A 13484-nucleotide genomic window follows, 5' to 3' on the forward strand; every position below is an offset into this window, starting at 1 on the left:
GGCTGTGTACTTTGCATGTTACTCCAAAGCCAAAGAGCAATTTAATGGCATTTTCGTGCCTAACAGCAATATTGTGCATATTTTCTCGGCTGGCTCTGCAGGTATGTTACCCGACTGAGTAAGAGTGTCTCACTTACCTAAAGCATGCGTTGTGCCTAACAGTGTTTTTCAAGAATTTTAGCTTCCTGCTTCTTTTGCACCTAAAGTCATTATTCTAAAGCTTTACGTGAGAGCTGGTCGAATATGAGTGTGTGAGAACAGTTTGTAGCTTGCTTTCATTTTCTGTGACCACTAAAGCTTTTTACTCTCCCTCAAACTTTACATGTTGTCGTGCATGCTACTGGTGTTGTTTCTTCTAAAGGAATATTAATGGGTTTTTCTTGTCTGTCTTTTTTTCCCATTGAGTTACTTTCTAAAATTAGAGCTTTGTTTGTGACTCCCCTGGTGTCCAGCACATCCTGTGTACAGTAGGCACTCCGGTCCTTAACAACTGGATTGTGCAGTGACGGCTAACGGCCTGGAGTGGGGTTTTATCAGTAGGGTCAGTGACAGCTTAGAGAGCTTCTGTTCTCTTTTGAGGGGGTCGTTCCAGTTACTACAGAAAATTCACAGCAGGACTTTTTCCCCAGGAAGTACTTGGCAGAAGACATGGACTTGTAGATTTCTGAGAAAAGACTCTTTTTATAGAGAATTTTATGTCCATCTAAATAGATATTTTACAGAACCTAAATGGGCGTTTTGTGAAAAACTCCACCTTCTGCCAGCCTGTAACGTGTACGCACCAGTTTTGTCTGCCTTCATTACTCTAAATAAAAGCACTAGCAACCCATCTGAATATTTATAGATAATAATTTTTGGATCCTGAATAGGAAATCATGTTAAACAAAGCTGTTTCACAAAAGAAAGGTATTTCTACTTAATAGGGAGCTCTGAGGAGATAATGAAGAATTCAGGTACAGGTCGGTCTTCACTTAATAGGGCAGTAGTGAGTTAGTCATGAGCTAAAAGCTATTGCTCAGTTTTCTTCTAAGTAACTTTTGCTAAGTTAAGTTAGAAGAACCCTTGGTAAGTAAAGCAGACCTCAAGAGTTTTTTGAACCAGTATTTTCCTAGTACCTAATTAATCTGCTTACTTGGGACTGAGGAGGGCAGGGAGGGATTAGAGAAGACTCAGACTAACACCATGGTGTTGCTTTTTTTGGTCGGTCTGGAATGATTAGCAGTGTTAAGATGGGAAAGGCTTACTGAGAAAAATGGTTCCTGTAAGCCAATCAGTCTTAAAACTTCAATTTCCTGAAATGATCAAGTTTTTAAATTTCTAAGTATAGATTCAGGTCAATGGAGATTTAATTCCTTCTGGTCTGATTTAGGTATAGCATAACCTTTTGGATTAGGTCAGTAACTTTTTTAAACAAGTTATTTCTGAATCTGAAGCTTTTAAATTGAGTTTTAGGATAGTTTCATATTTACCGTAGGAACGACATTAACAGAAGTATCAACAGCACCACCTAGAGGTTGAAGAGAGACAGGGCTCTGGCAAATGAGAGATTTCTTTTAGGTCGGACAAAACCAAAAGATGTTAGTTACTGTTGGGATGTTACAGTAGATGTTTCGACAGGGGAGTATAGAAATGTCACTGCTTCGTACTATCCATTTTTATTGAACTTTGAAATCAGGACTTCAGTAGCTCATCACATGATATAGACAGCTTTAGTAAGTGTTGACTGTCTACAGTGGTGACTTTTTCTGGGTTTTTTTCCTTTCAGCTTTTATCACAAATTCCTTAATGAATCCTATATGGATGGTTAAAACCCGGATGCAACTAGAACGGAAGTAAGTTATTAATTGTTCCTTCCTTAATATAAGAATTCTCGGGGATTTTTTTCTTTTCCCAGTGCCAACTGTGGAATGAGACGTACTCAGCCGTCCCCTTCCTTATTTTGTTCTTGGTCTCAGCATGTGTAAACTCCTTTTATCTTGAGATCTGTGCTGCAAGTACCGTAGGGAGAGGAGGGCCAACAGAGGTAACAAGCCAGGGAAGGTCGGGAGTTCTCTCCGTTGTGGTCCTGACTTCCTTCGCAGACTCCACCCCAGCCGGAGCTGTGGACCCTCCTCCAGACGGTCTTTCAAATGGGAGATGCCTCAAATGGGAAGGACAGAACAGTCAGTGCCTTCAGGCCTCAGGGTAATCGTAACTTCCAAGGCCCTCAGACGTACTAGATTGCTGTCCTGAAACTCTAGCTAGGGGATCTTTTGTGCTGTCTAGTGGAGCCTGTGGGCCCTTTATAGAATAATATTTGTTATTTTTTTATTTATTTCATTGTACCTTTTTTTTTTTTTGGCGGCTTGCAGAAAGGACCTTGGTGTTACCAGCACCATGCCCTAGCCAATGAACAACCAGCCAGGCCAATCACGGTACACTTTATGGGCCTTTTTAGAGTAACGTTTTTTAAAGTGATGGAAACCAATTATTGAAATAACAGTTATCAATATTAAAAAATCTGTGATATAGTATGCTTCTTTAACACATTAAATAACAAGATCTAGTATCAGTAACTACTGTAATTTCAAAGAAGTGATTATGATAAATGATGTCCTATGATATTTGTGACAAATGTAATATGATATAAAAATATTTCTATTTGTGCAAAATCCCAGGTACTACTAATACTACTGTGGCCTGTGACCTACATTCATAATTGAAAGAATGCTGATTTCAGTTAGGGTTTACAGTTAAAGACACCATTTCCTCCCCCAGTCCAAAGTCAAGGAACTGTCTAGATTCTAGTAAAACCCCTGTTGGTACTATGTTGCCTAGAAATGTTTGTGCTGGAAACTTGCAGTTAGTTCAGTGTGACTTTCAGCTTCCTCTAAAGAAAGGAGGTAACAGCAAAAACGCCCTGCCTAGTTCATTCTTCTCTCTAGTGATCACAAATGAATTGGTCTTTAACTCCAGCTTCCCTAATTCATTCTGCCTTAAAGAGTCTTCCAAAGTGCGTAGGTCTAACCATTTGAACAGATCCCTTGCCAAGGATCTGCTATTGAATCTCAGTTACTCTCAAGGTAAATCGTAACCCCCTGGCTTAGCATTTAATGTCCTCTACAATTTTCAAAAATGTCAGGCATTCTTATGCCTCCATCTCCCTGAGTCTGCTGTTCCTCACCAGGAGTCCCTTTTCCCCTTCTTGGTTGTGCTGACGACCTCATCTTTCAAGCTTCGGACCAGCATCCTTTCCAGGAAGCCTTTGGTGATTGTTTTGATAATCACAGCTCCAGGTGTCTCCATAGTCCAGTGGATAAATGCATTGGTCAGCTGAGAGCATTTTCACGCATTCTTTTAAATTTGCCTAGTAACGATCATGCTCACGGCGTTCCCCTCCCCCGCCAAAGCATTTGTTAGCATTTCATGAACCTCCCTTCATGTGGCCTCAAGCCACTAGAATACGACACTCTCCCTTCACGATGACAGGCCACTTTGGGTGCTTTCCCTTCCCCAGAACTGTGTAGTAGTGTGATGGCACCACGTCGATGATCGGAGCTGCTCCAGCCTTGTTTTGGCAGCATTTACCCGGGTCTGTTCACTGATCAAGGTCCACAATTTATCAAGGTTGACATTTGGACAGAAGCTCTGGTTCCTCATACCCACTTTCCCAAAGTAACCTGGGTGAATTTGTCCCAGTTGGTCCTGTGTCAACACATGCCACCAGCATTACCCCAGCCTCCTGGGTACTTCTGGTGCTTGCTGCAGGTGCTTGATGATGCAGCTGGCTCGCGTGGCCTTGAAGTTTTAGGGTCTTCCCCAGTCCGGGTGGCATGTTGGCAGCCGAGACAAAAGAAGAGAACATTTTAGAACTTTGGGTGGGCTCCGTTAACATTTGTCCCTCAGCAATGGCTATTCGCTGCTTGTGCTAGTCACTAGGGAAACAACAGGGAATAAGACATAGCTCCTGCCTTCTAATAACTTACAGCTTTACAGAAAATAAAGAAAATTAGGGTCTGGTGGGAGAGGGGCCTGAGGTGCTGCTACAAGACCCTGGAGGGTCCCCTAGTGCAGTCTGGGTGGGTGAGGGGGAGAGGAGATAGGGAGGGCATCCCGAGGCCGGGTGGGGGGTGGCAGCTAAGAGTGCCCTGTCCAGGCAGAGAGCAAATGTGTGCAAAGACTCCCAAGGCAAGAAAGCACGATTAGTTCTGGGGAACTTCAAGATGGGAAGCATGGGGGCTATATACCATGTGTGTGTGCTGGAGGAAGGAATTACAGAAAGACAAGGCTACAACAATGAGGGCCTTGGAAAGGAGTTCGGAGTTGGGCTTTGGGGGCAGTGGAACTCCATTAGAGCAGGGGGTCTTGGGGAAATGGGAGATAATCTTTCAGTGGGGGACATTTGGCAGTTTAGAGACATTTTGTGTTTTTTGGCAGCTGGCCAATAAGGGGATCTGAACCCTTGATCTTGGTGCTTTAACACCACTCTAACCAACTGAGCTAACTGGCCAGTCCCTCTGGAGACATTTTTAGTTGCCACCCTTTAGGTGCGTGTTTTGGTACCTAGTGTGTGTAGAGGTTGGGGAGCTGCTAAACATCCTACAGTGCACTGGACAGCCCTCTTCTCCCTGAAATGTCAGTAGTGCCAAGGGTGAGAACCGCTGTATTGGAGCAATTTAAGCAGGGGAGTGACATGGTTGGGTTTGTGTTTTAAAAAGATCATTGTGACTCTGGTGTCGGAATAGCTTCTGGGGAGACACAATAAAGAAGGGAGAGAGGCCGGCTGAGACCAGGGCACAAAGGGGGCCTGGTCTGGGGGGTTCTGTGACAGGTGACTAGTGGAAACACAGCCACACATATCCAGTGGGTTTGTTTGCTGCGTCATAGCCAGGCAGTTTATAAATACTTCATGTCATGGGGTCGGAGCATCTAAGCCTAAGGCTTTTTATTAGTTCTTTTACAATCTATTAAATGTTTATAATTTTATAAATTTAGAAATAATAAGATCTAAATGCACCATTTGGAGACTAGAACAGTAAGAAAGAGTACCCTTCTAGTCACCAACCTATGAGAATTTTGGTGAATTTTCCTTCAGTATTTTCCTACAGCACATTTGTATCATAACTGTGATCACCCTTTACATCTTCTTTTGTCCCGCTTTCCACTGAAAGCACTTGCCCAGGTCTCACTGCCATCATGACTGTTTTAATCTGGGAGATGTTGCATAGTTTACTTATCTATTCCTATTCTTACATATTTGGACTGTTTTAATTGTATTGCGTTTATAATTCCTCTGTGATGAACATCCTCTTTCATATAGTTCTTTCTAAAATTAGGTCAGAGGCTATGAGCATGTTTTTATGACTCTTGATACAGATAGATGCACATGTCATTCTGTGGGCCCGTCAGGTGTCCCAGCTAATTAACATGGCCTCACAGTGACCATGGTACAAGGAAGACACATTTCTACTACCGTATGATTTCTCTGTGTATTCAGGGATCATCGTTTGTGACTCGGTGCAATATCCAGACTCATCGGTGTATCTTTTAACGGCCCACCATTGATTCCTTTATGCAGAGTGAGGGGCTCCAAGCAGATGAATACACTCCAGTGTGCTCGTTATGTGTACCAGACAGAAGGCATTCGCGGCTTCTATAGAGGATTAACTGCCTCCTATGCTGGGATTTCAGAAACTATCATCTGTTTTGCTATTTATGAAAGTTTAAAGAAGTATCTGAAAGGAGCTCCATTAGCCTCTTCTGCAAACGGGACTGAGAAAAATTCTACAAATTTTCTTGGACTTATGGCAGCTGCTGCTGTTTCTAAGGGATGTGCCTCCTGTATTGCTTATCCACATGGTATGTTTTGCTTTTTTCTCCCAGAGCAGTAAAACAGCTGTCAGATTTGTCATTTGTTAGTACATCTAGACCTCTATAGCACAAATTGAAACACAAATACCCACAGGGCAGGTAAATGGACATGAATGAAGCTGGCTCTAATGCATGGGCACGTGTGCATGGTGAGAGCTCTCCCTCACTCAGCTCAGCTGATTGTGGCCAAAGCTTGCTGTGCAGAATGTGGGCACTGTGTTGCTGAACTTCTGATGTTTTCCAAGAAGCCAAAAATCTGGATTTTATTTAAAATTCCTTGATTCTAAAATATTATGTGGGAGCCAAACTTAAAAATCACTCAGCTTCCATTTGAATGGGGTGCTGAGTAACGCTACTTTGGGTAAGTTTACTTTTTATAGAACTATGGAATAACTGTCTTACTAGCCTACTTTTTTAAAAAGCTTAGTTTATTGTGCCATGAAAAATAGGTTTTGTTTTCAAAAGCCTACCACATCGTCAGCTATGACAAATGCAGCCAACACCAAAGGGCTTATGGAGAAGAGGTCGGCAATGCCCCTGGGGTCTGAGATCTGTGTGACAGGCAGGAGTGACTAGTGCGGGATGTGGGTGCCTGAGAGGGAGGGCCAGATGGACAGAGGTTTGAAAAAGGAGAAGGTGGCTTTTAAGCTGGACAGAATAGAGAAGGGTCTTAGGGAGAGGAGAAAGTTGGGGAGTACAAGAAAAGAATATGCTGAACATAATGCCATACTTAATACAAATTACACTTCAGTGAAATTACAGGGTTTGCTTAATTGGGAGTTGAAAACCAGGAATTATTTTATAATTAAGTCCCATTTAAACTAAGCTTTTTTTAATCCCTTAAAAGTTACTTTGTACTTTTGTGTATGTATACGTGTCTGTAATTGACTGATTCCCAGAGTGGGAAAATGTTCTAGAAAGAATGTAACTTTTCAGTGTTCTCTGTGTATGTGACTGTCATGTCCAAATACAGCTGAAATGGCAAGTAGAAGGTTGTACATTGACAGTTATAAAGCACTGTCTATGAATTTTTTTCTCCTTATTTATTTATTTATTTCTCTCTGCAGAAGTCATAAGGACTCGGCTCCGGGAGGAGGGCACCAAATATAAGTCTTTCATCCAGACGGCACGCCTGGTGTTCCGGGAGGAAGGCTACCTCGCCTTTTACAGAGGACTCTTTGCACAGCTCATCCGGCAGATCCCAAATACTGCCATTGTGTTATCCACCTATGAGTTAATTGTGTACCTCTTAGAAGACCATACTCAGTAACAGGCCAGAAAATTGTGCTCTAGAAGAATAAAACTGAAAAACTCTATAGAGAATTTTTTTTTTCCATTGATGTTTAGAATGTTTGAGACTGAAACAGGGAGGGCCATAAAATATCTGGCTCATATCTGTTGGACATTTCCTTTTGGATTCATGCTTTCTGGAAGGTTCAAATTCATTAACGTTAATAGTTAATTATAACCTTTTTTTTTTTTTTTAACTTAAGAGGATTCAAGATAACGCAGCAACTAAATTAAATCATGCTATTTAAGTATACATTTGGTTTGTGTCCTCTTTATACTTTACTGTAGCTAAGGACTTCATTATTTCAGTGAAATATGCCCCATAAATACAGAGACAAAGTCGAAGGACAACTTGTTTTCTAATCTGACTTTAAGATCTCACACTGCTGGGCAGGGAAGAAGTGTCACATTTTGGTGGTACCATGTGGACCAGGACAAACTTCCTATTTTTCTCCTTTATACAGTTCTAATTCATAATAGATTGATAATCTAAGTTTTCAGACTGCCAAGATGAAAAAAATAAAAACATTTCTGAAACTAAGTATTTTAAGCTATAAACATTTTTCTGAAGTTATCCTCTTCCTCTCCCGTTTGAGCCAAAGGCAAGAGTTTTAAAGAACTTGCTTATCAATTGCCTAGCTCCTGGCTTTATTTCCAGAAGTTAAGCCTAGTTAAGCACAGGGACCCCGTAAGTGTGTTTCAGCACAGCCTCTCAAGTTGGCTGTGAACGTAGACTGGGGGGATGAGTAATAGCCATTCACTCTGTCTTCAGCCCTGTCCTTGAATCTCTGTATGGAAGAGGAGCACCTCACAGGATCAGTTGCTCACCCCCTGGAGAGCTCACTTGTATTCCAACAGGAGGTGCCGATATTGTTTAAACACCCTAGTTCAAAGTAAAGAAAAAAGATAGTGACAAGACAGAGGCAGGTAGGATAGATGGTCTTCCATCAGCTCTTTCACTGGAATTGGAGTGTATTGTACAGGAAGGTTATTTCAATTTGAATGTCTAGAAGTGCATTTGATTCTAACACCTGATGCATTGTAGTTTCAGATGCAGTTGCAAATACTCTGGGAGGGATGAGAGGATATTTTGAAATCGTATTTAAACTGAGTTTAATTTTGTTCACCTTTACAGTTATAAGGGAAGTTGGTGTTCTTCAACTCTAGTGTAATTTGCTTCAACAACTACCTAGAAGTCAAAATTAGCAATGTTAGTCAAGCTTCAGTGCTGCTAAAGTGCATGAAAGTGATTTCCAGAAGCTCATTTTAACAGTTCAATGGTGACACTTAGCAACATCCTCCTATTTTAATGTTCATATTAAAACCTAAAATTTTCCTCAAGACTTTAATATGAAGGTTAAAAATTAGATTACCTAATTTTCATTTACACATTCTTGAATGAATAAATTTGATGTTGACCTAGTATAATTTAGTTGTTTGCTTCTACACAGTGGAAAGATAAGCAGGAAAGAAGCGATGCTTCCCCTACAAAGGGGCTTGTTGGATTTTTAAGTGGAAAATATTGCTGTTTGAGCTGTTAATGGAGAAATCCTATGATTGATTTGTCTACAAGCTTAGTCATCAGGATTTATTTTTAAATAGTCACATATATACACATGCATACATATATATGCACGCACATATTGAGTGCACATATACGTGACTTTATCTTTTATTTTATTTTATTTTGTCGATATACATTGTGGCTGATTATTGCTCCCCATCACCAAAACCTCCCTCCCTTCTCCCTCCCCCCCCTCCCCCCAACAATGTCCTTTCTGTTTGCTTGTCGTATCAACTTCAAATAATTGTGGTTGTTATATCTTCTTCCCCCCCCCCCCGGTTTGTGTGTGTGTGTGTGTGTGTGTGTGTGAATTTATATATTAATTTTTAGCTCCCACCAATAAGTGAGAACATGTGGTATTTCTCTTTCTGTGCCTGACTTGTTTCACTTAATATAATTCTCTCAAGGTCCATCCATGTTGTTGCAAATGGCAGTATTTCATTCGTTTTTATACCTGAGTAGTATTCCATTGTGTAGATGTACCACATTTTCCGTATCCACTCATCTGATGATGGGCATTTGGGCTGGTTCCAACTCTTGGCTATTGTAAAGAGTGCTGCGATAAACATCGGGAAACAGGTATACCTTCGACTTGATGATTTCCATTCCTCTGGGTATATTCCCAACAGTGGGATAGCTGGGTCGTATGGTAGATCTATCTGCAATTGTTTGAGGAACCTCCATACCATTTTCCATAGAGGCTGCACCATTTTGCAGTCCCACCAACAATGTATGAGAGTTCCTTTTTCTCCGCAGCCTCGCCAGCATTTATCGTTCATAGTCTTTTGGATTTTAGCCATCCTAACTGGGGTTAGATGGTATCTCAATGTGGTTTTGATTTGCATTTCCCGGATGCTGAGTGATGTTGAGCATTTTTTCATATGTCTGTTGGCCATTTGGATATCTTCCTTAGAGAAATGCCTATTTAGCTCTTTTGCCCATTTTTTAATTGGGTTGCTTGTTTTCTTCTTGTAAAGTTGTTTGAGTTCCTTATATATTCTGGATATTAATCCTTTGTCAGATATATATTTTGCAAATATTTTCTCCCACTCTGTTGGTTGTCTTTTAACTCTGTTAATTGTTTCTTTTGCTGTGCAGAAGCTTTTTAGTTTGATATAATCCCATTTGTTTATTTTTCCTTTGGTTGCCCGTGCTTTTGGGGTCGTATTCATGAAGTCTGTGCCCAGTCCTATTTCCTGAAGTGTTTCTCCTATGTTTTCTTTAAGAAGTTTTATTGTTTCAGGGTGTATATTTAAATCCTTAATCCATTTTTGAGTTGATTTTAGTATACGGTGAGAGGTATGGATCTAGTTTCATTCCCCTGCATATGGATATCCAGTTATCCCAACACCATTTGCTGAAGAGGCAGTCCCTTCGCCAGTGAATAGGCTTGGTGCCTTTGTCAAAGATCAGCTGGCAGTAAGTGTGTGGGTTGATTTCTGGATTCTCTATTCTATTCCATTGGTCAGTGTGTCTGTTTTTATGCCAGTACCATACTGTTTTGGTTATTATAGCTTTGTAGTATAGCTTAAAGTCAGGTAGTGTTATGCCTCCAGCTTTATTTTTTTTGCTCAGCATTGCTTTGGCTATGCGTGGTCTTTTATTGTTCCATATAAATGTCTGGATAGTTGTTTCCACTTCTGAGAAAAATGTCTTTGGAATTTTGATGGGGATGGCATTGGATTTGTATATCACTTTGGGTAGTATGGACATTTTCACTATGTTGATTCTTCCAATCCAAGAGCATGGGATATCTTTCCATCTTCTTGTATCCTCTCTAATTTCTCTCAGCAGTGGTTTGTAGTTCTCATTATAGAGATTTTTCACCTCCTTGGTTAACTCAATTCCTAAGTATTTTATTTTTTTGGTGGCTATTGTAAATGGGCAGGCTTTCTTGATTTCTCTTTCTGCATGTTCACTATTGGAGAAAAGAAATGCTACTGATTTTTGTATGTTGATTTTGTATCCTGCTACTGTGCTGAAATCATTTATCATCTCCAAGAGTTTTTTTGTAGAGGTTTTAGGCTGTTCGATATATAGGATCATGTCATCTGCAAACAGGGACAGTTTGACTTCATCTTTTCCAATCTGGATGCCCTTTATTTCCTTCTCTTCTCTGATTGCTCTGGCTAGTACTTCCAACACTATGTTGAATAGGAGTGGTGAGAGTGGGCATCCTTGTCTAGTTCCTGTTCTTAAAGGAAAAGCTTTCAGCTTTTCCCCATTCAGGATAATATTGGCTGTAGGTTTGGCATATATGGCTTTAATTATGTTGAGATACTTTCCCTCTATACCTATCTTATAGAGGGTCTTTGTCATGAATGAGTGCTGAACTTTATCAAATGCTTTTTCAGCATCTACAGATATGATCATATGGTCCTTGTGTTTGAGTTTATTAATATGGTGTATCACATTTATTGATTTGCGTATGTTGAACCAACCTTGCATCCCTGGGATGAATCCCACTTGATCGTGATGAATAATTTTACGTATGTGTTGCTGTATTCTGTTTGCTAGTATTTTAGTGAGGATTTTTGCATCTATATTCATCAAGGATATTGGCCTGTAGTTTTCTTTTTTGGTTATATCTTTACCTGGTTTTGGTATCAGGATGATGTTTGCTTCATAGAATGAGTTTGGGAGATTTGCGTCCGTTTCAATCTTTTGGAATAGTTTGTAAAGAATCGGTGTCAATTCCTCTTTGAATGTTTGGTAAAATTCTGCTGTGAATCCATCTGGTCCTGGGCTTTTCTTTGTTGGGAGCCTTCTGATAACAGCTTCAATCTCCTTTATTGTTATTGGTCTGTTCAAACTTTCTACGTCTTCACGGTTCAGTTTTGGGAGCTTGTGTGTGTCCAGAAATTTATCCATTTCCTCCAGATTTTCAAATTTGTTGGCGTATAGTTGTTTATAGTAGTCTCGAATGATTCCTTGTATTTCAGATGAATCAGTTGTAATATCGCCTTTTTCATTTCTAATTTTTGTTATTTGAGTCTTCTCTCTTCTTTTTTTTGTTAGCCATGCTAATAGTTTGTCAATTTTATTTATCTTTTCAAAAAACCAACTTTTTGATTCGTTGATCTTTTGAATTGTTTTTTGGTTTTCAATTTTATTCAGTTCTGCTCTGATCTTAATGATTTCTTTCCGTCTGCTAACTTTAGGTTTGGATTGTTCTTGTTTTTCTAGTTCTTTAAGGTGAAGTGTTAGGTTGTTCACTTGCCATCTTTCCATTCTTCTGAAGTGAGCGTTTAATGCAATAAATTTTCCCCTCAATACTGCTTTTGCAGTATCCCACAGGTTTTGGTTCAAGCTTAGTCATCAGGATTTATTTTTAAATAGTCACATATATACACATGCATACATATATATGCACACACATATTGAGTGCACATATACGTGACTTTAAAAGTCCTCATTGCATGCCCAGTGGGTGCCAAGCAGTGTATGCAAGGTGTGTTAGGTATTTTCTCATTTAAGTTCTGACCATCTTGCAAGGCAGGTTACCATCATCCACATTTTAGCAAAGAGAGGCTCAGAGGACTTAGCATGACTTGCTTGAGGTGAGATGCAGATAAGTGGTAAACTGACCCATAGGTAAACAGGCTGCTTGTACTACCTGTTGACTAAACAAGAGGTAGAGCAATTTGAGCCTGTGGAATGGTCTGGCAAACCATGCCATCTTAAGGATTACAAATCCACAGGCAATATCACTGACCAAGGTGTGCTTCAACTAGTAATGCGCATGACAGAAGTGTTGGATGCGTACGTTGTCCTCATAGATTAAAGAGTCTTTCCTTGGAGGGGGACATAGGAAGACACCATCTCCCTTGGAAATACATAACACGATACTTAAACACAATGCCACAGTTTTGAGGGAAGCTACACCTCAGGTTATTTATCCGTGTGTGTGCTGGGGGCTGGTGAAAGACTGCAGATGGAAAGGCCTCTGCTCTGAGACTTCCAACAAAGGAGGTCAGCCCGGATCTGAATCCCCCTAGGTTTCGTGTCTGGTTCCCTTCCCTCTCCGCAGGCCTAACTGGCAGCAGGAAACAAAAGTAACATTTGCCCTCAACCCATTACTATCCACAAAGAACTTGATGCTGACCTCAAGAACGTTGGAAACGTTGTGGGAACACTAACATAATCAGATACAACTATGTTCTATTTGCTTTTTTTTTTTTAACTAGTGATTTAGCTCAAATCAGTAAAGTGAATCTTCCCTCTAATCCCACTCCCCGAGGTAATGAGTTTTCAGTTCAGGGTGAACCACCCTCTGCTTTCTACAAACATACACATAAGGCTTCGTTCAAGCCTGGGATATTATAAAAATGAATCTGCATGTTGCTTTTTGAAAACAGTGCATCACCCCTACAGACCAATATCTAGCTCCTGCGACTCTTTCTAGTGCTTGCCTTATGTCCCCGAGTATGGATGTCCTGTGATTTACTCAGCCTCGTCTCTATCGATGAACATTCGTGTTTCTCATCCTCCCAATTTTCTAACCGTGGGAGCGGCTTCAGGAGCAGCAGGTTGCAGCAGAACAGCACTCAGAGCACAGAATGGGTCTGGCTAGACTTCGGGGAGCCAGGATTAGCGAGAGGAGTCTAACTCCATCTCCCCTTCGTCGCAGAGGGTCGGGACTCCCGCCGCGGCGGGTGCGGAGCAGGGGCCGGGCGGGGCTCCAGAGCCGGGCTCCGCGCGCAGCCTTCCACCTCCGGCAGCTGGGGGGCGCGCGCGGGCCGGCCCGGCCGCTTCCGCCGACGCCCCGCCCACCCGGGCT

The 13484-nt window shown here is 41.1% G+C and overlaps 1 protein-coding gene across 1 annotated transcript in view; it reads left to right on the forward strand.

Annotated features, from left to right (window-relative positions):
• Window positions 1-7173, forward strand: part of SLC25A33 (solute carrier family 25 member 33) — a 29268-nt gene extending 22095 nt beyond the window's left edge. Inside the window, exons 4-7 of the mRNA XM_063106096.1 lie at window positions 1-101; window positions 1766-1832; window positions 5558-5838; window positions 6918-7173. Of these exons, the coding sequence (XP_062962166.1) occupies window positions 1-101; window positions 1766-1832; window positions 5558-5838; window positions 6918-7120 (652 nt within the window). The 3' untranslated portion in view covers window positions 7121-7173. The remainder of the gene's footprint in view (window positions 102-1765; window positions 1833-5557; window positions 5839-6917) is intronic.
• Window positions 7174-13484: the final 6311 nt, after the last annotated feature.

This window comes from Cynocephalus volans, chromosome 8 (assembly GCF_027409185.1).
Source record: "Cynocephalus volans isolate mCynVol1 chromosome 8, mCynVol1.pri, whole genome shotgun sequence".
Classification (NCBI taxonomy): domain Eukaryota; kingdom Metazoa; phylum Chordata; class Mammalia; order Dermoptera; family Cynocephalidae; genus Cynocephalus; species Cynocephalus volans.